The 27,779-nt window shown below is 34.3% G+C and overlaps 1 protein-coding gene across 1 annotated transcript in view; it reads left to right on the top strand.

Moving 5' to 3' along the window:
- Positions 1-12,792: 12,792 nt before the first annotated feature.
- LOC111692152 overlaps positions 12,793-27,779 on the top strand; it is a gene marked incomplete at its 5' end in the record, with an annotated part of 69,430 nt that continues 54,443 nt past the window's right edge. The window contains one exon of the mRNA XM_023455928.1: positions 12,793-12,895. Within this exon, the coding sequence (XP_023311696.1) occupies positions 12,793-12,895 (103 nt within the window). The remainder of the gene's footprint in view (positions 12,896-27,779) is intronic.

Below are 27,779 nucleotides of genomic sequence, written 5' to 3'. Positions count from 1 at the left end.
CTATAGCTGGATTGCCTCCCGTATGGGACTCCAGTACCTTACCTATTATTATTGTTATTATTGTTATTATTATTGTTGTTGTTATTATTATTGTTGTTATTATTATTAAAACCTCTTCAGTTTTACTTGGAAGTGTGTATGTCTAATTTGAGTGAGATGACATTTAGTGAGAAATTAAATAAATCAGGTCTTAATTATCATTAGCAAAGTTTCTTAATGTATGCCTTTTGTTAGCGGTTGTTTTGTATTTATATTTGGGTAGTTAGAGCAACGATCGTGGGTTTCTCTGCCATGCTCTTTCCCCACAGGAGCTCTAGGTGAGCCTGATACTCTCATTTTATGTTAAATGGTTGTTAATGTTTTTGTTGTTCTTTCTATTAGTCACATGTTTAATTTGAAGACGTACGTAAATAATAAAGTTAGGTGTATTTATTCTGCTTTTGTTTTATAACATTAAACCATACTTCCCCTCTTTAAAGTTAGTAGCCAGCGCCTTCCGGTCAATTAAATATAGATGTATACAACGTAGGTATTCCTTATGACGATCACATATTTCTGGCAGCAACTACGTTTGTATTTATTTTTTTTCTATCGAACCCAGAGTTGTTATACTACAGATTGACCCGCTATTAGAAACCCTAAACCCACTCCGATGGTCATTCTGGTTCTTGTTAGTTCTAAAGCCGCTAAGGATGAAAGTTACATATCTACTTCACTCTGGAAATCCGATCTAATTTGAAACAGTCTTGTCTGAAGTTATATTTTTATGACAGTTTTCGTTTTTTTTTCTTTATTTTATGGATATTTTTCCACCTTGAAAAAATTTAAAAAATTAGTTAAATAAATCCATGCGCCAAATGGGTCAGTCGAGTGTGAGATTTTTTGGGAAGGCAAAATTATATTATAAAAATAACAATTGACTGATCCATTTGACGCAAGGATTTATTTAACTATTTTTTAAATTTTTTCATAGGTAGTCTGCTGCACATAATATGTAGGTATCTAACTACCTTAATATTTAAAGAAAATCATAAATAGCCGAGTTATGGTGTTCCGGTTTTTATTTTTTACGTACTCGTATACGTCACTTCCAAATTTCATGTATCTCGTCTCTCTTGAAATTATTTAGATTTTGTTGGATTTCTGCGGTTTGTTTGTAGAGCCTCGCCGAAATCTTCTCTTCCTCAGTAGATTTTTTTACTTAGGTGTATTGTGTGTCCTGCATTTATCATGTATTCTGCAAATGCTATTTCTGTCCATGGCTATTCTTCAAGTGATATTTATGTTCACTGAAACTCGTACTAACGTAGCTTACTTTTTATCTAATGTATAATGCGCCATAAGTACACGGGATCTACCCGAGTTGTTATACATATAGAGAAGATAGGTTGTTGTATATTCTTTCTTTTTCCTTGTTCTTAGGTCCTATCCTATTGATACTTCTGTTTGAACATCTAAGAACTCTGGTTCGTCCCTTGTTTCTGAGCCAGATAAAATGATGGTTAGACTTAACGATCATATACCTATCTCTATGGGTTGGCTTTTTGTAGACGCTCTGCTTTTACAGAAAGCTTTAAATTTCTTCTGATAAATACATCTAGAAGTTGATTTTCGGATTGTTAATACGATCCAGAAATCCTTGCATGTGGTCTTAACTATAAGGCTAGATAAATTATCGTCAACATTTCTGAACTACACTTTAGACATAGACCTGCCGACTTGAGGGTTTTCGTTTCGAAGGCTTCTCTGTATATATTTGCCAGAGCTCAAGACATTCATGAATCCCTAGAGAAGAAGTTTGGTACACACCTTTGCTAAGTCTACTTAGATTCTCATACTTGTTTCTACGTCAAATCTTCGATAAAGTTCATCCGAGCCTTTTTGACACCTTTATGAAAACAGCGTCACTTGAAAACTCACTAGAATATCAATCTGGATCTAGCTGAAGTATTTAATTTTGCCAACATTTTTAACTTAGCATGGTAAGTGCTGGGCGAGTACCAGAATGGCTGATATCACTGCACACACTATTGATCGGAGTGATACGTTCAGCTCTTAGACAGGTTGTTAGTTGGGATTTTTTATTCACTTGGAATAAGGTGTCTTATACCATATCTTCTTCAACTTTCATGATTGAGTTATTTCTAGTCTTCATTGCGACCTATAGTAAGTTCTCTATTATGAATATGTACTCCTGTGTATCCAAGATAACCGTTGTCTTTCCTTTGTTGGTCGGGAATATGTCGATTTCTTTATTTTCATATTCAATTTCAGAGGTTCAGAGGTTCTGCAGTTCATAACGCATGTGTTACTTCAGCTCTTTACGACACATGATTTCTAGGGGTTAATAATTTTCTCTTTTAGAATTGTTCAGAGTATTCTAAGTGCGTTATCGTCTAGTTGCAGAGAGGTTAAGTTAATGACGCATCCGAGATTTGCCTAGACGTTTGCTATTGAAATGTTTTTCAAGAAACTGTTTCTACATTAGTACTTTTTGGAAACTCAAAATATATACGATAGTCAAGGAATAAACGAGTTTTCATAAATATTCACCTACAGATAATTTTGAAATTGTTTTTTTATGTTCGTATTTAACACATACGCGATATTATTATACGCCGTCACTGGTAAATGCACCCCTCCGGATATTAGGTTAACGCGGTTTTCGAGTCTAAACTTAGCGATTACGTCCATGTAACGCCTCACACCGCTACAACTTTGATATTTATTCACAATTAAAACGATTTTAGAGCCAAGCTGGTGGACGTAGTTTCGCAATTACCCGCTTTTTTATCGAGGAGTTTCCGCTTCCGCCAATATGGGGCGCGCTTGAAATTAGTTTATGGCGGTAATTTCATATTAGGATAAGATTAAAATTTGGATGTAGTTTTTCCGATGGACGTTATCATCGCGGAACTTGCCGTGAGGTTAATTTAAATTTAAATAATGTTGCGCTATATTTTTTTTTTGACAACAATTCTGTCGGTTTAGTGCTCTGGATACATTTTCATGCATTCATTTTGATTTAACAAGAGTTTAACAATAGCTGTACGGTACGGAGTAATTCTAGTAGTGTTTCCGCATGATATCGATGTTTTATATATGCTATTATTTCTATAAATAATTTATCAAGTGTTTCACTATATGTATACCTGTTGAATCATTTATGTATGTGACTTCCATCACATCGTTTCATGTATTATGAAATGTTTGTCAAAAAAAAAATAACAAATTTAAGAACTTTTAATAGAATGATGCTTTAAAAAAATGAGTACCTAGTGTTTTGTTACTGACTATCTACAACAATGAAAGCTAATACTGTATACCATACCAGGTATGGGCAACCTTTGCTTAGCTGAGGTTGTAATTTCGGGACTTAATCAGATCGCGGGCCGTAGGTAAGAAATAAGTAGGTAATAGTGAATAAAAAAGCCACAAAAAAAGCAAATTAATAAAAACAGATAGAAAAATCAAATGAAAATTAATGAGATATTTGAGTTTGAAGCTGAGAAACGAGATGATCAATATTGGGGTCAATATCAGTAGTACATAGGCGCAAAGTGTTTTCTAAATTAGCATCTGTAAGTTGCGTACGATGCTTATTTTTATTAATTTTCATGATTGAAAAAAGCTGCTCACATTTCCACGTGCTTCCGAATGTGCAAATTATTTTTCGTGCGGAAAGGTATGTTCTGTAAAATTCACTTAGTTCCACATCATCAAATTTAGACTTCAAATATGAGTCTTCTTGAAGCTTGATCAACTCCATTTGTAGGTGAAGCGGGTGGCGCAGGTTCAACCGTATTAATAATCACGGACCATGGTCCGTTCGTCGTCAACCCCATTCCTCCGGATCCTTGTAAAACCCAAGCCAAGTTTGTACCTGATACGTGCAGAATATGTGTTGTCGTGCTACGCTTCTTGTTGGTGGGAGTGATGATGATGATGATGATAATAAGTTGAATCTATTTCTGGTGATAGATATTGGCGCATTGATGTTTTTGGTGTGCTTCTCACCGCCATATAGGATTATAGGGCAATGAGAAATCGTTCTCCCGTGGATGTCAGATCCTCCGGATCGACACGTTCTCGTTTGAATAAATCAACCGATGATAGGAGTTCCGTATGTTTTTCCAATATGCTGATTAATTTCAATTTGCCAATGCTGAACAGAAGATGAGGTGGTATCGCAACCGCTGAATGCATGAATGAAAAATATGTTTTCGAGAACGGATTTATTATGCTTCATACTACTTGGAGAGTAAAGTGTCCCTGGTGTATTTCCTTTTCCCGATTTTCGAAAGTATACATTTCTTTTGTCTTTCGCTAGTCCAGTGAGCAGCATCAAGAGATCAATATCTTCGTCGACGATTTCAACCTAATCGTACTTTGATGCTTCTGCGAGTGCGGTGGTTACGATCAGAGTGTCCGCATCTTCACAGGCTTGTTCGACTCTGATTTCCGTTTGTACAAAATAAAGGCGGAGCATTTTTATAAAGTTGTCTTTGTTCTTGTTTTTTATCTATTTAGTTCGATATATCAACAACTAACAATAATAGGTGAAAAGTTTATAGGACCTAAATTGTATATCGTCGAAAGAGGAACAAAAAATAACTAAACGACAATTCTGTATCTCGACGGGGAACCGAGTTATAGCAAAAACAAAACTTCACACCCTTTTTCCAAGATGGTGGAAAATGCGCATAGGAAATCTTGGTCTCAAATCTCAAGTTAAGCTTTCCTAAGCACTCCCCACAACATATAAAAAAATTGGCTTTCTCGGTTCACTTTACTTTCCAAATGTACAGAATGACTGGACTATTCGTGGAATACCTAAGTACTTGTTTGATATTCTTCGGACACTGGTGGAAGGATCATCAACAACAGCAGCTATACATTTTCTTCTAAAATGCTTGCATCTTCCTAATTACCTCTTATTCCGGTATCGCCCAATTTTAACACTCCCGGTCTCACGGACTCTTTGGAATACTCGTTGGAATACGTGCTGTGATCGTTGCCTTCTGTTTGGAAACCTGCGTAGATACTCTCGTGTGGCCAATGAATTTCCATGAGAGAAACTGTAGACAAATATCATATCGGCATATTCGTTGTTAGAAAATTTGACAATGCTTAATATCTTGTGGTTTTGTAAACTTAATTTCTCGTAACTTCGAGTACCGTAATTAATTTTGACATGTACGCTTGTAAACAACTTTGTTTTTTATGGCAGGTACCTACTAGATAACAACAAATAAAATATTTACATGCATTTTTCTACGAATTAATGCAGGCGATACTTTAGACTCATTTTACTCGAAAACGGTTCATTTTTGAGCTATGAAACAAGAGCATATTTTTTGTTCAGAATCGATTGCAGATTCAGGAAAACTTTATCAAATTACATAATACTAGGATATGCAAAGGTTATGAAGACATAACCTTGAGGACAAGTTGGCCTAGACCGCCCCTGGTATTAGATTGAAATAAACACAATGTAGTTTTAATGACCTTTAATAGATGTACACTTCACGCAAGAATTACTTAAATCCCTGAAAGCGTTTTTGAGTTATTGCGGAAAGTTGGATATCTGAGGTTTTTTGGATGCTATTCAAAGTAATTAGAATAAAATTAGATTGATACTAAAAGGAAGGGGGGAAAATAAGTTGAATTGAAAAGGAAAAGGGATGTTGCAAAGGAATTTAGTAATAATGTAAGTATCTTAACTAAAACTCCGTTACGCACAAAATTCAATGTGTCCGCTGCCGACAGGTGTGCACGTACTTTAACTGCTCATGTTTGTTCTGTACGTAAGAATTTGCTAATCATTAATATTGTTACATTCACTCGAATGGGTGCCGAATTCCAGCGCCAGATTTCAGCCCTCTTTCACTCACGTCCAAGGGTGGCCGCCCTGCCTAACATACTGCGACTGTTCGCGGGGACTCCTCAACCATTCGCCGCGCCGCCCTGATTTAGATTAATTGCAGCGTTTAAGAAAAACGCCCGGAATTCATTAGTCGATGCCTCCGAATCCGGCGTAATGGCGGCGTTTTTGCGGCAACTTTCTGTCGTGCCGTAATTGTTTCCTGTTTGATGTTTAAATTAATTACCTCCCGGGCCGCCAAGACTAATCGTTCCTTCTTGCCTATTCGGATCATAACGCTGTTTAGCAAGTATCACAATACGTTTTTGTGGATGGTATCGATTGAAGGAGGCTATGAATTTGTAATTCCCTTTTTTTGCAGCAGATATGCGTCAGTGGGCTCGAAACAAGGGCGTGTTATTAATGGAAATGTCGTTTGGTTGATGAAAGAATTTTATTGATGGTTCGTCTCGTTTTTCCGATCCAACACTGTGAAGTTATTATTAATGAAATGAAATAACATAATGATGGATTTGAATTGCAGCATATTGAAAAGTTTTTTTTTTCTTTTGGCGAATATCTAACAAGAGACGTTCCTTTAAAGACCTAGAAAAAATTTAGAATGTACATTTCGTAGTCGTTTTCCACATGACTGCGCTAATTGGGAAATGATGAATAAAGGAATGCTTTACAATCTGTCTGGAAATTTTAGACTTTTCATAAAACACGGAATAACTCCTAATAGTAGAGTTTTTGTCATTTTCTACAAGAAAAAATAAACGGAAAGTACTTAATATTGTTAGATCAAGTTACTAGAGATTTGTTGGATCGTTTGGTTTTGCCACAATAAATCCATTCAAATTGCACAGTCTAAAAAAGAAGCAAAAGAAATACTTCGAAAATTATTTAAAAATATTTATCTACCCGCCACTGGAATTTGGTCAGCATGTACAAGAAATGATAGAAATTTAAGTAATAAATGCAGAGTTTTATTGTATCTACTTTATTTTAGCGAATTGCTAATTGATAGACATAGAAATGCAGTTATAGAGATGAATATATCAGAAACTAATACTGGACTTCTTACACAATTCTGAATTGTTGAAAAAAGGAATTTTTTACAATAATGATGTTGAGGAAATATATGTCTTTCCCCTCGCCAAGCAATCAACAGTTTTTCCTAAATTATAGATATCAGCGGAATACAGTTCAAACAATTGGAAAAACATATTTGGAAAAATTCCAAGCTACCGTTTTTCTGAATCAATGACATTATCAGAGGGAATTATTTTAAAGTCATTATTGGCGTATAGTAAGATATAATGTAACGTTATTTGATAATTTTATAAAAAATGGCCAAATACCTTTTAGAGAACTGGCTAACAACCCAAGTTCACTCCAATATGGTAGCAATCAACAAAAGCTACAGTCAGTTTGCAGTGAGGTAGAAAACAGGTCGTGGGTTTTGTAGTTTTGAAACTTTGTTATATAGATATTCACTTATTATTAAGGAATGACTGAGAAATTAAACAAATTATTCTTAAAACAGATTTAATACAAAACTAAATTGTTAGGTTACTAATTTGTGACTTAAAAATTTAATAAATTGACATTTTGAATAGCTATATATCTCTACTTGAATATAACAATGATTCAGTGCAATAGTGATGACTTCTGACTAGATTTTGACTACTACAAGGAACGATGTACTGGTATCTAAGGGGATGTTGACGTAATAGTCATCTGCCAGATGTGGATGGCCAAACGATAATTAGTCGACAGACTCTCTGACAACCTCCTTCCAAAGATTATAGAGATTATGAGGCACTGGGTCCAATCAAAAGTTGATGCGGTTGCAGCAATAGGATATTTACAAATAAAATGATGTTTTTCAATAGTGGATCAATATGGTTGTCATTGATTATATAATAAAATTAAAAATACAGAGTTCTTAAATTTACTATTTACAGTTATTTTAAAGTTAAAATATGTTAGTGTCAGTAATATTTACAAATTCTAAGTACAGCGGTATTTATAACTAAGAATGGTGATCATACAATTAAACTGTAAGTAAAGTATTCAAGGAAAAAAATTAACAGAATTTGAAAATCTGTTTGTGATTAATCAAATTAATGAGAAAAAATATGAATTAAGAATTAATTAAGCAAAAATTAAAAAAACAACAATTTACTACGGTAAGAAATTTACTTATTCTGCCAATAAAAATTTACAAAAGTAACTTAGTTTATCAAAAATTATTAAAAAGAAAAGACTTAGAATAACAACCAGACCATAGGCTATTGTATAAGTCGAGAACAAAAATAACATCCTGTGTTTAGTGTAAATTCGTGAGTAAATGACAGTGGACCATTTCAATTTGGTATAAATGTAATGTGGCATAAAACTAAGTAAAATAAAGATATAATAAGATAAAATAGATAAAAAACATCTGAATTGTAACTTTGCTATAACTCGGATTCTATTACTCAATTGAAGAAAATAAATTTAGCTAAACTTAGAATTCTGCACATTTGTGTGAGTATAGAGACGGGATTAATTTAATTTATTCCAAATGGAATAAGGGAGGCAAGCTGCCTTTATTTATAAGAAAATAAAATAAGAGACACTTATCTCAACCAAATCCTTGAGTTCCTGAGCAATTATATTCCAATCTAGACTGAAAATTTGCCTGCAGGCCCAGTATAAAACTGCACGGCTGTACGTAATCGGAATATCTAACACCATTCTCGTACTCGACCAAACGCAGGATATGCTCCCCGTAGAATTAAAATCTGAAATTAAAAAAAAACACACATTACGGGTTCTAATACTTAACTAAAAAACTTAAAGTCGCATGTCGTGGACATAAATTGCCACGTGACCTTGACAAAAAAGAGGATACGCAACCACGTCGTACTTAAATTAATTAAGCAATTAGCAAAATAGTTCAGCAAGCAAATCTACAACATACTACAATAAAACCACAATTACATACCAAGTTGAAGGTTTGTAGAATTCTTTCAAAATAAACTATGAACAAGTAAAAATTAAACGCGATGTATAGCCTGTTCGTCACCAAGGTTGGCAAGGAAGAGAGTATGTGATCTTAAGGTCTATTTAAATTAGAACCAACAGAAGCGAACGAACGCAGCAACGAATTCGTATGCTCGTTCGTTTGTTATCTGCAAGCAGGAGCATGTAAATTAGAGCGAACTTTCGCAATCGTCGATGATCCGTTTGCAATGTCGGATACAAATGAGGATATAAAAATTAGCGCCGCTAGTTTTATAGTTATTGCGGGACTTTTCGAAAAAAAAAGAAGAGAGAGTGGTGTTCTAATTTGTTAAAAAAGTAAGCAAAACGGGAAGTGAAGCTGACAATTTGGGCCAAGTTACAAATTTCTGTAGAATATATATGGAAGATGTTGAATTTTTGTTGCATTTGATTTAAGATTGACACAAATTTCCAAAAAGGAATTCAGTTTGGCAAATGCACAGCCGTCGTGAATTCGTTCGCTACTAACTATACTGTCCACATTGACCACCGATTTCCTTTGATGTTTCGCTGATTTACCGACATGTGTTGGAACATGCACAGACACGAACAAGTTCGTTCGCTCCCGTTTTGTTCTCCATGTAAATTACGTCAACTAAGCAAACGAATTCGTTCGTTCGCTTAGTGTAAGTAACCCCGTGCGTTAAACAAACAGCGATGGAAGCGGGTATAAAAAAAACACCTAGGACTGAATTCATTCTGTGGAAACCCGGCCGGCCTGTTTGCTTTTTATCGCTTATAATTCAAACGCGGCGAATGTGTTACGGCTATTATTAGGGCGTTATTATGTGATTATTAAAGTGAAATCCCGCACGCATCCGATATGAACTGCTATTTTATTTTCGAGGGAGAAAAGGCCAGAGAGGAAGCGTGATAATTTGATGCGGATTTTTTTACTGGTTTTATACGGCGGTTTTACGACTTTGGAATTGTGCCTTTGTTAAAGAAAAGCTAGAACAGATTATATATACGGTTGAAATACGTGGCTGGAGAGAAAATTGTTTGCTAGAGATTTTAGCAAAAATTGAATTACAAAAATATAAAAATAAAATCATTCCAAATAGCTTTGTAAGTATAGCATTTCAAGAGTTAACTTGATTTTCTAGCTACTTAGCTTAGTTTGCAGGCTTCTATGGCGATTGTAAATGGCTGAATAATTTCCCGATTTATTGCCTTGTCGTCGGTATAGGCTTCTTGATATTTCAAAAGAGATTAATAAGTTACAGTCGGATTAAATCCTTTGTATGGTATTTATATATGGTGCATTCATTGACCAATGACATTCCGGGCTTGTTCATGTTGTTCTGGTCCTTGATTTTTGTGGGTGAATTGTTTCCAAGTTAAGGGTAGTTCTAACCCCTCTATTCGAGTGAAATTATTTTTATATTTCTATAATTCTATCGTCGCTCTATAAAGTCTTGTAAAATCTTGGACAAAATCTTCTCCAATTCATCAAAATTCTGGAATTAGTTACTGCTAATTTTGAGCGATGTTATTTCTGAAGTGACACTTGTACTCCTTTAACCTCGTACTGTTTGTCCAATATATATACTTTATTTCCACAGACACGGAATACTGTATAAGCCGGGGTTACGAAGTAGATTGTTCTTGCAGCTGCTCTTAGGAAAGGTTGTCCCAATTTTCTCTGAATTGTTGTAGATGTTATTAATTTTCTGGATCCTTAAGATGCGACTTATCTTGTCAATGAATCCTTGTATACGCTGTTGCCAGATATTTATCTTTTTCCTTATCCTGCTGATGGTTTGCTCGATATTTCTATTCATTTATTCATTTGTTCTAGGATCGTATCTCGACAAATTGGCGAAAATATCTCGTTTTTTTTTGAAAAAATTTAGTTCAGTAAACAAAGACATGTAAAAATTAGGAAGAATTCTGTAGAATTGAGTAAACTACTTTACCCCAGCGGAACATTAGGGCTTCATTTTGAAAAGGGCGTCCAAAGTCCACAGAAAACATTTTTTTTTTTAATTTAAATAAAACTAAACAGTTTTAGAAAAAAGTGTTTTTTATTCCAAAAAAACGGCTATAAATTGCTTTTTTAAACACTTCCTTAAAACGAAAACATATTTTTTTACGAAATGTATTTTTGTAAAATTGCTAAATATTTGATAGTTTTTGCAAAAATTGAGTTTTTCGAAGTATCAATAAATCATACAGTAATGCACTTACGTGACCCATCTTGGGCTTTTGATTTTCTCTAACAGTTGTATTTTTCTGTGCAAATTCTGCACATATTGCAAAATAATTAGAAATATGTGAAAAATATACTAAATCTGACTTCTTTTTTCGGGTCAAACAATATAGATCCTTTTCTTATTGTTGAAATTTAACCGGAATGGCATTATTGCCATTTGAAAGCTGAATTTTTTTCACAAATTAAAAAAAAATGTCCTACGAGAATTTTTTATTTTTTTTAATTGCGACGACCTCATTTATTAATATTGAGGTCTGAAATTTACACATGTTATAGTTGAATACTTTTACTTCAATATAAAAAATAGTCCGCAATGATTGCTTACAAAATAAAACAATTAATTTTCCGATATGTCGTCTAGATTTCCATCGACAGTAAAAAAAGTGAAAAAATCACGTAATTTTGCAACTTGTTTAGAATTTGCCAACTCAGCGTCACTTCTTTCGAGTTGCTTTTTTGATATTATCATTCTACATACCCTTCCCCGTCATAAAATGCAATAATTTTTTCAGATTTTTCAGGTTTTATGATCTAATTCGACTAAAGTAACAGTAGTAATGATTAATTGATATGGTGGTAACGTATGCACATGCACCAACACCTGTAAACAGAGGTTAAAAGTACCGGTGGAATCAGCGATTCCAAACATATCTAATCTTTTTATTGAGATAAACAGAAGATATTAAAAAATATATATTCTATACAGAAGGTATTAAAAAATATACAAGGTCGGAAAGTCCCCATGGTTCATCGGCCGTTACGTGAGAGCGATAAAGAAAGTCATAGAAATCCGTGCGATAGAGAAAGATGGCTATAATGAAAGCGTCTAATAGTCACCGCCCATTTCGCCCTTCCACAAATAAAATCCACTTCTTAGTTGTGGAAGGGCGAAATGGGCGGTGACTATTATACGCCTTCATTATAGCCATCTTTCTCTATCGCACGGATTTCTATGACTTTCTTTATCGCTCTCACGTGACGGCCGATGAACCATGGGAACTTTCCGACCCTGTATACTCTATTTGCACAAGTTAGCCAATGGTATTGGTATTAAAAAAATTAAAAATATTATATATAGTAATATATATTAATATAACAAATTATATTATATTTAGGTACCTAATAAGATATCAAATATAATAATTATTTTTCAATATGCTTGCGATCAGGCCAAGTAGAAACTATTTCAATTCAAATCAAGTTTTGAAACTTCAAGCTACTTTAAATCCTGAGTTGTATATGTACTGGCAAAACACAAATATTTAGAGAATGTGACAGCATCGAAGTAACTTCCATAAGAGTATTAATTAGTGGAAATGTCGGAGCAGTTCAATTGTTGACGTACTTTCACTAACTGTAACATAAGAAACTGCCGGATGAACATTTGTAACAGTTTCGAATTAGTACAATTGTTGTTGAAACAAACTTTAAGTTCCTCTCATATACACGGAGAAGTTGCTGGCACTACATAAGTACTTACTACCAATTAGTTACATGTCGCATTTTCTTTCGGATGCCTTGACTTTTTGTTAAAAATAAATGCTTTGAATAAGGGGTGGAAATATATTTAGTTCCTAAAATAGTGTTAAATAACTAACTATCGCCTTTATTTATTTAAGATATTTACAAAGCATTTGTTTATTTCATGCTTTATTTACAGATAATTAATGAGAACAAGTTAGCAGCTAGCGAACTCCTTTTGGAATTAATGGTTAGAATTGCGTCGCATCCTCAGCAATGGGAAAAGGTCCATAAGTTATTACGTAAGTATTTCTACATATTTCTTATACAGGGTGGTTCTGATTTTATCAGGAAAAAGGTAGGGGTGCACACAAGTGCCCGTATTTTCGTCTAGACGTAAAAAATTTCCTTGATCGTGTACACGGTGTGCGGTAATTTGAGGAAGGTTGACCCACATGATTGTTTCTCTGGTGTCCCGATGTCAATTTTATCACCTTTTTGTTTGGGAGTGTTTGTAAAATATCTATCAGACACAGTTAGATAGACATTTTTGTTGCTCGGGATCTTTTTGACTGAGACCCGAGATGTATATAGAACATAATATATACGTAAGAATTAAAATCTTTTGCCAAATTTGACAACTTCTAGCGGCTAAACGACGCTATTTTGGAGGTAAGTTCAGTTATATCTATTTTAATCCAAGAATTTTCGCTAGTTAAATGTCCGTGGAATATAAGGACACCCTGAATTACAATAGGGGTATTATTATTATTAAAAGTTATCCTAATATTGGCTCACTCTTTATATACAATCGCTATTATACTTTTACCTACCATCTCGAAATACCTATATTTTTCATTTAACCGAAATACAAGATCTGTTCAGAACATAACCGAACTTTTTTTTAAGCTTTATTATTAATTTTGTACATTATTGGTCATTGCCTCGTTTTATCCTCCGCCATTCACATGTGTGTTTTCTCAGCGGTGTTTCCGTCTTGTGAATCAGTCCCGGATAGCTTCATTTGAAATGGCTTTTAATGTTTGCGACGAGTTTGCTTTGATGATCAATAGTCTGAAAACAGCATCCTTTCAGCACTGCTTTTAATTTCGGACAAAAAATCGCAAGGAGCCAGGTCTGGTAAGTAAGCAGGATAAAGGAGGACAGTAACCTGATTTTTGGCACAAGATTGAAGAATTAACAAAGCTAAGTGTGCGGGCGCATTGTTATGGTGAAAGAACCATGAGCTGTCTCGCTACAACTCTGGTATTTTTTTGTAGATTTTTTCACGCAACCGCTGTAAAACGCCTGCACACGGTTCACTGTTTCATCTTAAGGCAGGAATTAAAAATGTACAATTCCATTAAAGTCTAAAAAAAACAATGAGTATCGCATTGACATTGGATCGAAATTGACGTGTTTTCTTAGGCGTGGAGATCCTTTACTAATCCATTGTTGTAGGAGATTGCTGGATTATTGTTTGCTTGTTCGAAGGACTTTTTCGATGTTTTTTTCCTACATTCCGTGAGGTAGTGCCAATAAGCACGCGTGAAGTCAGTCCACAACTAATTTACTGTTTCCGCTAACAATGGAATAAATATTTAATATTTTTGGGAATAACTGGGCTCAGGGGGGACAGCTATACAGGGTGTCTCATAATTAGCTGCCAACCTTGAACAGGCCGATTCTATGATCAAAACTAAGTAAAAAAGTTCATATGAACATGGGTCCGGAAATGCTTCCTAAGGGCACAGGGACCCATTGAAGAGGGAGGAATGGAAATCATTTTTTTGCAATATCTCTCAATCGCGTTGTGATAAATGAATGAAATTTGGTATACACAGCTAAATTTTGATGAGCAATTTGATGGACTAATCCATTTATTTCCACAAGGTCCATTGGGGTGGGTACGGGGGGGCCCTTGGTACTTTGCGTGTGTAACTTTTTCATCTTTGACTTTTTAACAAATTGGACAGCAAATTCCGTTTTCCCGAACTGTTTTACGTTAAAAAGGTACTCTTGTTTCAAATCGTTATCTTTAACGGTTTCTGAGAAAATCGCTCTTGAATTAATCCCACTTTGGTCAATTTCATAGTAATTTAAACAAAAAATAATAATAATAATTTAATACGTAATCAGTAATACACATTATTGATGTAGAACAATTATGATATGATGATTTGTTTATGGCTTTTGCGATGGTAATGCTGCGCGGCAGAACGCGAGTACGGCAGAAGGTTTCCAAACAGAAGGCTGACATCAAGGAGGACATTCCTCACTGTATTCCGCAATTTAGCTGCAACCGTCACTTTTCGAAGGGATCATAAGATGGAAACTTAATTTTGATAACAGACAACAAGCTATTTTAAAAACTGTTCAAAAAACCCTCCACCTTCTCTGATACAAAGTCTTGCCCTACGTGTAACACTTCTCGAAGCTATTAAGATGCTAAAACGGTTTTGACGAATTTCATTGGCTGCATCATTGATACGCTGCAGCAATTCCTCACGGGTATCGACTTCGGTGGCGTAAACTTTTTGATTTAGATATCCCCAGAAAAAGAAGTCCAGCGGGGTTAGGTCGGGAGAACGCGGCGGCCAAGCTACCGGTCCGTGCCTCCCTATCCACCGTCCAGCGAAATTTTCGTTTAGGAAATTTAGAACATTGCGACCACTATGTGCCGGGGCTCCATCGTGTTGAAAAAACATGTTACGTCGTAAATTTAGAGGCAGATCATCGAGAATTTGGGGAAGATTTTCTTGAAGTAAGTTTAAATAAAGATTTGAATTGAGACGTTGTGGAATTTCAATAGGTCCAATCAGAGTGTCGTGAATTATTCCCGCCCATAAATTTATGGAAAACCGTTGCTGGAAGTTTGTTCTCCGAACAACATGTGGGTTCTCTTCTTCCCAATAATGAGAATTATGAAAATTTAATTTTCCATTTCGGGTAAAAGTAGCTTCGTCACACCACAAAATTTTGGAAGCTTGCTCGTTGTCCAGCGACAAAATCCAGCGACAAAATTGCATACGTGGCGCAAAATCTTCTGGTATCAAGCCATGTACACGTCGATAGTGATAGGCATGTAGACCTTGTCGCTTTAATATTCTTCCAACCTGAAATGTTAGTAGCACATCTAATCAATTCTGTTAAGGAAATCTTTAAGATATGTAGTACCGTTGGCCGAGGAACATTTATTTGCCTTGAAATGTTCCGTATGCTAGTCGTAGGATCTTGTTCAATAGCGTCAAGGACCTCCGCTTCCCTATTAATCCTGGGACGTCCTTGACCCGGTGCCTTTCGAAAAGTGGCGGTTGCAGCTAAGTTGCGGAATACCGTAGGGAATGTCCTCCTTGATGGCAGCCTTCGGTTTGGAAACCTTCTCCCGTACTCGCGTTCTGCCGCTGCAGCATTACCATCGCAAAAGCCATAAATAAATATCATATCAACTAACTCTTGTCCCGTAAACTCTTCCATTTTTTTCGCTTAGAACTATTAAATTGGCAATCGGGTTGACAATACTTTGACATAAGAATACCTTGATAATTTTGTTTAAATTACTATGAAATTGACCAAAGTGGGATTAATTCAAGAGCGATTTTCTCAGAAACCGTTAAAGATAACGATTTGAAACAAGAGTACCTTTTTAACGTAAAACAGTTCGGGAAAACGGAATTTGCTGTCCAATTTGTTAAAAAGTCAAAGATGAAAAAGTTACACACGCAAAGTACCAAGGGCCCCCCCGTACCCACCCCAATGGACCTTGTGGAAATAAATGGATTAGTCCATCAAATTGCTCATCAAAATTTAGCTGTGTATACCAAATTTCATTCATTTATCACAACGCGATTGAGAGATATTGCAAAAAAATGATTTCCATTCCTCCCTCTTCAATGGGTCCCTGTGCCCTTAGGAAGCATTTCCGGACCCATGTTCATATGAACTTTTTTACTTAGTTTTGATCATAGAATCGGCATGTTCAGGGTTGGCAGCTAATTATGAGACACCCTATATAGAATAAAGTGATAGGTATACAAAGGACGTACTACTTACGATTAGCTTTTCCCTTTTGGAAGTGTATGATTTTGCTTGGGATGGTGGACTGGAGGCTACGTTAGCGTTTAACTATCAATTGGAGAGCCAGTGTCCTAATACTACGGTGACAAAGTAGTGTCTGCGGGGCTAACGGCCGTTCTGGCCACTGCGATGTTCTTATGTGACTCCGGATAATTCTGATTGCGAGTCTCCACAATAGACAAATGACTACTCCTCACTGTGGACTCTCTGCGCCCTTCGTTGGGAAGACGATTCCGAGTCGTAGTACGGGGGAATCGGGAGTAATGGGGGGACAAGCTTTAAAAGCGGAGCGAAACAATATTTTTAATTAATAGGAATGAAGGATGGACGAAACAATTGTGATGATTGAACTTTTGTGTCAGTGTCGTTGCCGTAAACCCAACTTTCATCTGGCGTTATGATCCTTTGAATAAATGTTTCATAGTCATCGGATTGTTCAAGCAGTTGCCGACAAACTTCCACACGATTTTCTTCCTATTGTTCGGTCATTAAACGAGGAACAAATTTTGATGGAACTAGATGTATGTTTTTCAGTCAAAATTTCATGGCATAACTTCTTTTGAAATTTTTCTGACAATCAATCATCGATTTGCACGCACCAAATTTTTGGCTTTCTGAACGTGTGAATCATTGATTGAAGTCAAAGGCCTTCCTGGTCGAGGATCATCTTCAATTAACTGATCACCGCTTTCAAATCTTGAAAACCATTGGTAGTGTTGCGTACGACATATAGCATCATCTCCGTAAGCTTGGTTCTACAGTTGAAATATTTCCGTGAAAGTTTTCTCCAGTTTCACGCAAAATTTTAAGTTGCATCGTTGTTCTAGAAAATCGCATATTTCAAAAATTATTATTAACTCTTAACGTTGCGCTCAAATAACAATATTACGAAAACTAAATGAGATATCAACAATCTAAAATGCTGATTACATTAGAGGTTACACGCAATGCAATGCTGACAACCGCGTATCACTCAATATCTCCATTAGCGCGTAATTTAAAAAGTTCTGTTATTTTATGAACATACCTCGTATTACCTCCAAGTGAACCAGACTTACCAAACAAATACGTGCATAAAAAAATGGTAGAGTAAACTTTCTATAATATAATTGAAATTTCAGCGTACTAAGAAGTAAACTTCCTGACAACATTATCAGTTCGTAACTCCAGTCTTCCTCAAAGAACTTGCACTCGTAAGTGGCTGATAAGAGACTGCGGAAGAGTGGAAGCAAAACTGTTCCGTGGCTCAGATAAGTTTATGAAGTTGTCAATTCCGAGTAGATGAACCTTTTGATGAAACTCTGGGAATTATTACCTCCTCCGCTCCCAATATATCATCCGAATTAAGTGAAATATAGAATCTTCTGTGTGTAATAAATCATCTCTGTACCAGTGGAATCTCTCACCGAGATTCTTTGCCGGTGAAACACGTTTATCGTTGACGAGTTGATGAGACGGCAACTTCGCTGGAAAATTAAGGAGCATAAGGCGCCCGGACGGAGTTTTGGAAAGAAATCTGTGAAGTCTTTCATTAATTAAAGCTGGAAAGAAGTTTTTGTACTTGGCGTTCTCGGTTTTCTATTAACTCGTTTTCTACAATTTAAATGTTTATTTAAGTAACTAAAGGTCTCAATCACAAACATTTGCTTTAATCAGAAATCAAACGATTTTAATTATTAACATATTTGCACCGATAAGCTTTAGACATATAGAGGCCCATAACTCACCTATGGCATATTGATGAAAATTCATTACTTAATGAAACCAATCTGTTTGATGGTTCAGCTGACGAATAAGCTTAACTTATATCTAATTCATAATTTTTAAATAATATCTCTAATTAACCAAAAATTAAATCTAATTGATGAAATAGGGTGATTCACTATATTTTGACCCCCCCTTTAACTTTTTTGTTTTAAGAGTTATAAAAAAATGTGAAATATAAAAGTTGCACGAGTTTTTGTGAGTTTTTAGAAAATGATAGTAGAAAAACAAATGAAGTCCAAACAAGATGGCCGCGGATGTTAACTTTGTTAAGTTAAATGGAACACCCTATATATTTTTACATATTTGAATAGAACGTTCCCTATCGAGCATAGTCATGTAGGGTTTGGTGGGTCCATCTCTAACAATAAGCGAGATACTATTAAAAAACGAAAAGAAGGTTTTTTATTAAGAAAATAAGACATCTTGCGTAATTGTTAAACCTTTTTCAGGCATTTTTGAATTTTTCCAATTACGTAAGGATTTACAGATTTAGTTGAAATATATTTTGACATATCGGTCCAAAATGCGTATAGGTATTTTAACAAAATCTCACTAATTAGGCCGTGTGAGGCCTAATTACCAATGGACAATGTTATATGGCAGTGTTATGTGACAGTGACAGGTAATGACAACATTGTAATTATTTGACAGTTTGTGTTATTATTTAATTAAAATGAGTTGCACAGAAGTAGAAAATTGGAATATTATAGGAATTAAAATAGAGCAAAGTTCTTCTCCATACTCTATTTTAATTCTAAATAATTTTCTACTTCTGAGTAACCTATTTTAATTAAATAATAATGCATACTGTCAATCAATAGCAATGTTGTCAAGACATTACTATCTGTTACTATCACGACTTACCATATAATGTCCATGTGTAATTAGACCTCTCAAGGCCTAATTAGTGAGATTTCGTTACATTACCAATACTCATTTTGGACCGTATCAATGTTCGATCCGTCAAAATATATTATAACTAAATCTGTAAATCCTTACGCAAATGGAAAAAAGGCAGAAATGCCTGAAAGAGGACTAACAATTACAAGATGTATTATTTTCTTAATAAAAAACTTTCTTTTCGTTTTTTAAAAGTATCTTGCTTATTGTTAGAGATGGACCCAACAAACCCTATATGGCTATGCTCGACAGCGAACGTTCTATCCAAATATGTAAAAATATACAGGGTGTTCCATTTAACTTAAAAAGTTTGTTTGGACTTCATCTGTTTTTCTACAACCTATCATTTTCGAAAAATTCATAAAAACTCGTGAAACTTTTATATTTCACATTTTTTTTATAACTCTTAAAACAAAAAAGTTAAAGGGGGTCAAAATATAGTGAATCACCCTGTACATACTTCACATTAAAATAAAATTTTCTCTAAAATCTAGTTCATATTCACGCAACTGGTTCATTAGAACGATACCATGATAAGATTTTGTTGAAAATTCTAATAATTACTGGTCATGAAATTTTCAAAACTGTTATACTTCCGCTTATACAAAAAGTTGCCACCAACTTTGTTATTTTAAATGGAACACCCTGTATATTATTGCATTTTTGGATTCCACGTAAATTTAGGGTCACTTTGTATAAACTTTTCTATATTTAAAATTAGCCGTTTTCAAGATAATGCGATTTAAAAAAAAATTGCATGCAGCACTCTTGGCTTCAAAAGTATATGCTTCAGAAACAGTTCACGCGAAAATCTTTATTTTTGGGTCAATGAAAGAGAGTTTTATAAAGGGCCTTGAAAACTAATTAACAAACCCGAGGAAATTCAAACATGTGTAAGTAATTTTTTTAAATAGAACACCCTGTATATTTTCGCATTTCGGGATTCACTAGAAAAATCTGCATCAGTACATATAAGGGTTGCTATAGTTATTCTTGATGGTTTCTGATTTACCACCACTTTTCCGTTTAAAGTACGAAAAATCGTGTTTCGTGTAAGAAACCATAGTTACCCTTGAAAACAAAAGCCTATGCCCTGTCAAAGCACCCAAAAAAGACTCACTGACGTTTTTGTGTTCCTAAAACTTGATTCGAATAGTGATATTTTAAACTTATTCTTTATTCATGGCGAATGTAATAACAAGGTTCTGAACAGGACATGCCGCACATTTACTGAAAGATGTTCTCGTTTACCAGCAATGACAAAAAAGAAATTTAGGAAGATTGAATCAAACTTTTTTCGTTTTGGGAAAGTTAAAAAATTGAAACATAGAGGAACATATGTTTTTTTTTATAATATTGGTTCCTACTAGTAACTAAAAAAAATTAAAAAATAAACTAGATTACATATATTGACGACCTTATGTTCCTGCCTTCGGAAGGACAAGAATTATAAAAATCGACCCCGCGCCATTTGACCTTAATTTTTCCATATTTGCTGGTTATTTTGCTACCTGAAATAAATTTGAAAATTATATGAAAAAACGCCTAAACACTTGCCCTAAAACGATTAGTCTAGGGTTATTTTGTATGAAAATAGCTTTAACTAATCAAAAATCTCATACTGAAAAACGGACAAATAGAAAATACAAAACATATGTCAAAATCGTTCACTTCGATAGGCCTTGACATTTTGAAAACCAATCGTTTTCAATACTCGGCAAAGGTGTTACGTTTTAAAACGATATTTGACAATTTTAATTCGATTTGTAATGACAATTTAAATTTGTTTGTGTAAAACTGTTATTAAAAATGACATTTTTAATTCATTGATAAGTGCATGGAGATGACACAAGAAGCACGAACTCCGTGTAAACAAGTTAGATCAAATTAGAGATCGCTAGGGTCCTATATACATCGTAATAATGGAGGGGAGACAAGAAAACAGTAGTTGGAATTAAAAATCTATCATGCCGTTTCTGTGATGTGTTACAAATTTTAAAATAAATAATGTAGGCTACTTGAATTAGAAGGAACGCTAGCGACCCAAGCGGTAAAAACTATAAGTAATTTCTAGTATTACATTTACAAATTTTGACAATTTTCCCGTATGAGCTCGTGCTCCTTGTCTAGTCTGCCTAGATAAGTGAACTAAAAATTAACTTTTATAATGTACAGGGTTATTCATATAATATTTTACCCCCCTTAACTTTTTTATTTTTTGAGTTAGAAAAAAATTAGGTAAAATAAAAGTTGTAGAGAATGTTTCTATGAGTTTAGCGAGTTTATAAAAATATAAATTATACAGGGCGTTCCAAATATACGAACCAAACTTATGTTTTTTAAATGGAACACCCTGTATATTATTCGATTTTCGGAATCTTTGTCTCTTGCCGATTCCAACAATGTATATATATATATTGTAGGTTTACGTAATAATTTGCTCTATATTCTGCTTTGAAAGACTGAATCTCTCAATGGCCAACATAAAAATTACTATGGAAATAAAATAATAATATTAGATATTTATGCTCTGTTTTAAATAAGTAGTCATAAGAGAAACTTCAGTTAAACTATAAAAGTTAAACACCATTTTCAAAGGAATAATGTACATGTGTCAAATTTTCGGTTCTATGAAAACACATTTATTCTATATAACGATTTTGCTATTTATTTTTCATGGCGAGATTCAGCCTTTCAAAGCAGAATATTGAGCAAATTATTAGTTAAACCTACAATATATATACATTGTTGGAATCAGGAAGAGGAAGAGATTCCGAAAATAGACTAATATACAGGGTGTTACATTAAAAAAAAACAAGTTTGGGTCTTATCTTTGGAAAGCCCTGTATAATTTCTATTTTCATAAACTCGTTAAACTCACAGAAATATTCCCTACAACTTTTATTTGAACTATTTTTGTCTAACTCATAAAATAAAAAAGTTAAGGGGGGTAAAATGATATATGAATAACCCTGTAGGTACATGTCAGAAACACTTAACACTAGTCACTAGTGTAAAAAACCTGTTAACACCAGTGTTAAAAATAAAATGCTATATACAACCCGAACAGTTACTTATGAAGAAGGGTTCTCTAAAGCAATTTTAGCATTAGAAGAGGCACCTACTGGTACTGGAAAGAATTCTCTCAGCAATATTTTTTTTTATTTGTAATATAATGCTCGATGTAGCCCTCAGCAACGGCTGATGATTTCCATCCACCATGTCGTTTTATTGTAATTAAATTAGCTCCCGAATCTGCTAACAAAGGTACCAAAGATCTTTGGAAACAATATCCAGTAAATTGCTTCGGATCTGGCAATATCATAAATTCGGCGATATACTAATATCTTTCCCAAAGTATTTATCCCAACAGGTTGAACAGTACATTTGTCATTAACGTAATTAGAAAAAAGCGACTGTGGTAACGGTAGTTGGCCTTAATGCAGCCATATTTACTACGACGAACGTTGGTTTTAATCTCTAAAATTTATGAAGAGTTTTCTGATTTTTCAATATCATCCAATGTTAATTTACAAAGCTCTCTACAACGGCATTCTCAAAACAAAACAAAAATGCAACTTTTATCATTAGATACGTATTTGGTGCCTGGAGCTTCATGCAAAAATGTATTAATTTGTTCGCTAGTAAATATTTTTTTGGCCGATATCCTACACTTTTTAGTTTTAAAAACGCTGTTAGCTTGTAATCCTTGCTTATATCCACGTTGTTCTTGATTTGCAAACTAGCTTTTGTCATAAAATAATTAGACAACAGCGTTCTATAACTTACATTTTTCTTCGAAGTGAGCCAAAAGTATATTTTTAGTGAACTTTGCCGCGATTTCTGTGGCAACAGATCTAAAGTTGCCCTAACTGCGGTTTCTTCAATATCTGATGGAATAATAAAATTACTTTCATTTCCCCTATTTTCTTCAAAATCCATTTTTTTAGCCACAAAATTTAGAATATTTAAGAACAGGTAGTTACTAATAAACACTAAACAACTTACAACTGTTTTACTTACTTACCCTTTGCCTTTATCTAGTGTCTGAATTGATATAAGCAATTTATTGTCATATAATTGAAACGAACGGGGTGGCTCAGTGCCAATGCGTCCGACACATAAGCGATAAATCGGGAGTTCAAACCCACAGACGGATTTTAATAACGGTTTTACAAAAATTATTGTATGATACATTTGTTAAAAGTGATTTTATTCTGTTCGCTCCGCAGTATTTCCCGAACATAAAATAAAATGTCACTTTTAACACTTGTATCATAAATAACTGTTTTGTTTGCTGCCATAGCTAGAAATATTATATGATGCTTTATTTTATTACATATTACTTAGGTACTTCTAGTATTTTCAGCCAACGAGAATCCAAGTTCACAGAGTAATTAGAAATACCCTTTCCCCGTTTACTAAAGTAATCGCGGTTTCATTTTATTTTCTTTTAACGATATTATTTTCCTTCTCCAAATTTTTCCGAAACCCATGAAATTATATGACTTTTTTCCCAAACGTGATCGAAAATTTTTTATTTCTCATATCCTTGCTTTTTAATGAAATCTTTGTGCGCGATATAATTGAAATCTGTTTTGTATTTTCTATTTGTCTGCCTTTTTCATAAAAAATAACCCTTACTGAATTTTTAGGTGCAAGGGTTTATTTAATTTTTTTATTTTTTTCACAGGTAGCAAAATATCCAACAAATAAGAAAAAAATTATGCAACAAATAACTTCAGACAATATTTGACCTTTGCTTGGTGATAGAAATAGGGTCAGAGATGTTTTAACTGCGCCATTTAAGAGTTGATATTTTCCGTTGTTAAACAGCCATGCAGACATTTAAAATTAGAACCGTGCGCTTTTTAGCGGAAAATCAGATGATATCTGAGATGAAAGGTGACGCTTTTTCCTATAAAAGTGCGCCTACCGACTACGCAAAACGGAGTTGGGTCAAAGTGAGTTAGGAACACATTTTTTGTAAAAGCGCGAGGAAAATAAAAAATAAATGATAATAACATAGGTCAACATTTGATCTAAGGACAATCGTCAGAAGTGACTATGGTATATAGGGATCACGAATCCAAGGTCGCTTAAGGTCCATCACATCAGGTTCAAGGTGATTTGAAGGTCAAATCAAGAAATGATCTCCAAAAAATCTGAAAAAATTCATTTTTTAGAGGTCACTGAACCCGAATCTGAGGTTTGTTTACCCCTACGATACACATTAGATGTCATTCAAGGTCATTTCAAGGTCATTCATGAAGTATTTTGGATATACAAGTTAAAATCAGTCTAAAAAATCTGAAAAAATTCGTCTGAATGTTTTTGAGGTCACTGAACGCGAATCCAGGGTTATTTAAGCTCCATCACGTCAGGTTCAAAGTGATTTGAAGTTCAAATCAAGAAATGACCTCCAAAAATTCTGAAAAATTCATGCTTATGTTTTAGAGGCCACTGAACCCAAATCCGAGGTTTGTTTACCCCTGCGATACCCCCTAGAGGTCATTTCAAAGTAATTTCATGGTCATTCATGAAGTATTTTGGATAGAAAAGTTAAAATCAGTCTGAAAAATCTGAAAAAATTCGTCTGAATGTTTTTGAGGTCACTGAACGCGAATCCAAGGTTATTTAAGCTCTATCACGTCAGGTTCAAGGTGATTTTAAGGTCAAATCAAGACATAACCTCCAAAAAATCTGAAAAAAATCATGCTTATGTTTTAGAGGTCACTGAATCCGAATCCGAGGTTTGTTTACCCCTACGATACCCCCTAGACGTCATGCAAGGTCATTTCAAGGTCATTCATGAAGTATTTTGGATAGAAAAGTTAAAATCTTCTGAAAAATCTGAAAAAATTCGTTTAAATTTTTTGAGGTCACTGAACGCGAATTCAAGGTTATTTAAGTTCCATCATGTCAGGTTCAAGGTGATTTGACGGTTGAATTTAGAAAATTGTGTAAAAAAATTAAAAAGTGTATTGAAGTGTTTTCGGGGTCAATGAGTTTTTCTGGAGGTTATTAAAGGTCTTCAAAGAGTTTACATCTATCTACGTATAACCATCTACACGTTTGTATGGAGATATAGTCTCTTTTTCTAATGGTTTACTTTCGTTCTACTATTCTGATTAAGAAAGTTGGCATATGACTATCCCATACGTTGACACGGTCAAAATGAATCGTCCTCTGAATGATCTCAGTACAATAGGTAAGTCCTTGTAGACGAAAATAACAGCGAATTCGAACTTAGTCAATCCAACATCACTTTACTGTATCTTTTCTGATTTTTTATAAAACTTTTTCTCGATTTGACCTTCAAATCACCTTGAACCTGACGTGATAGACCTGAAATAACCTTGGATTCGTGTTCAGTGACATTAAAAACATTCAGACGCATTTTTTCAGAATTTTCAGACTGATTTTAACTTTTCTATCCAAAATACATCATGAATGACCTTTGAAATGACCTCTACGGTGCATCAAAGGTGTAAACAAACCTGGGACTCGTGTTCAGTGACATCTAAAACATAAGCATGAATTTTTTCAGATTTCTTGGAGATCATTTCTTGATTTGACCTTCAAATCACCTTGAACCTGATGTGATGGAGCTTAACCGACCTCGGATTCGTGATCAGTGACCCAGAAAACTCCTATACACCATAATCACTTCTGACGATTGTCCCTAGATCAAATGTTAACCTGTGTAATATTTATTACTCTCACAGGAAAGAAAATACAGGGCTTTAGTAGAAATAATTAATTCAAAAAGGTAAAATGTAAAATAAAGTAGATACACAAGACAAATATAAATGAAAGATACTTCAACTTTTCCTGAATAAATTCAATGTTATTGATGTAACAGGTATAACATAGAAACCTAATTAAAAAAGCAGTATTAAAGCTTGATCTAACGAAAGCATAATCTAAAATTAGAGTATTTCTAGTATTAGAGCCTTTGAATGAATTACTGTTTCTAATTAAATCCCAATCTTTAAAGATGCTTTGACGATATAATCAATAGTCTATGAAAAGCTTAAAGTACTATCAAAAATAATCCCCAGAACTGTATCGATTCAATATTTGCGAATTAATTAGGTACCCATATAGGACTTATTTGGATTTACGATTTAATTTATTCGCGTTTAGTTTAAGTTTGTTGTTAATAGACTAATCTAGAAATTTATTAAGTTCCTCCTGAAAACTGTGGGTCGACATGAAAGTATAGATTTTAACGCCATTTGCGTTTAGAAGTCTCTAACAATTTAGCATACCATCAATGGCATAATGAATTGGAGAAAAAGTAGCTGACCCAAGTTCGAACCCTGAGGAACCCTCGATGTGCGTCATAGGTGAATATGAAACCGTTAAATGTAACACATTGTATTTTATTATGAAAAAACTAAAACCAACTATTTTAAGTTCATATCTTGTCGAAAGCCTTAGAGAAGTTAGTGAACCACATTCACTTGGCCATGGCTATCTAGAAGAGATAGATTAAATAAAGTACATAACGGATAGGAAGAAACATAAGCACACTCTCACTAAATAACTAGGTGTTATACAGGGTGTCCCGGTACTTGATACAAAAAGTCGAGTACAAATAGATAAGGTCAAAATAATATCAGTCCTTCATATGAATTTTTTCATACGGGCCTTCGTTAACAAGTTACGGGCCATCAAAAGTGAAAATTAAAAAGTTATTTTTATTTACAGTCTAAACTATTAAGTTTATCTTGGTGCAAATTTGATGATCGATAACGCATGCAAACAGCTCGTTTTTGATGTTGTAAGTGAAACTTCATTATGCCCAGAACGCCAGGGACGGACTATGCCTAATGGTTAACAACCCACAATTTTTGCATAGATGACGATCGCAATCTGCCTGCATAAAAAATAAGTTTCTTCCCTGAAGAATTTGCCAACAATGATAACCCTCATGGTTCAATTCCGTAAAATTAACAGTTTATTTGTGATTTTATGTCACAGTGCACATCGAGAGGCGCGTCCACTATTCTTTGTTTTTAATTTCTAATTGGATATAATTACTGTGTTAGAATTAATTGTTGCTAATGGTCAGTTAGAGACGCTTCGCAAATTAATAGCAGATGATCATATTAGTAACTAATAATAGATAATAATAGTAACATCAGGAGACTAGAGCAGAAAGTGTATACATTAATGTGGATTAATTGGAATATGAAGGTATATTTAAGACAGCAAGTCTAACGAATTTGACGGGATGTCGATAGACAAGATTTTTTTACTTCCTTTTTATGTTTTTTAGTAGATTCCTCCAGGTAATTCTCTACAATAGATTTAACCTTCAAACCATTTTATACTAGTTATTATTATTCCTTGGCCAGGATCAACCAGTATTGACGATCGGCGAACACTGTGATTTGTCTACAGCAATTTCAAATAACATTTTCCCAAATGTGT

Source organism: Anoplophora glabripennis, unplaced genomic scaffold, assembly GCF_000390285.2.
Source record: "Anoplophora glabripennis isolate ALB-LARVAE unplaced genomic scaffold, Agla_2.0 scaffold261, whole genome shotgun sequence".
Lineage (NCBI taxonomy): Eukaryota > Metazoa > Arthropoda > Insecta > Coleoptera > Cerambycidae > Anoplophora > Anoplophora glabripennis.
Note: the sequence above shows the minus strand (reverse complement) of the source record. Positions and strands in the feature narration are given on the sequence as shown.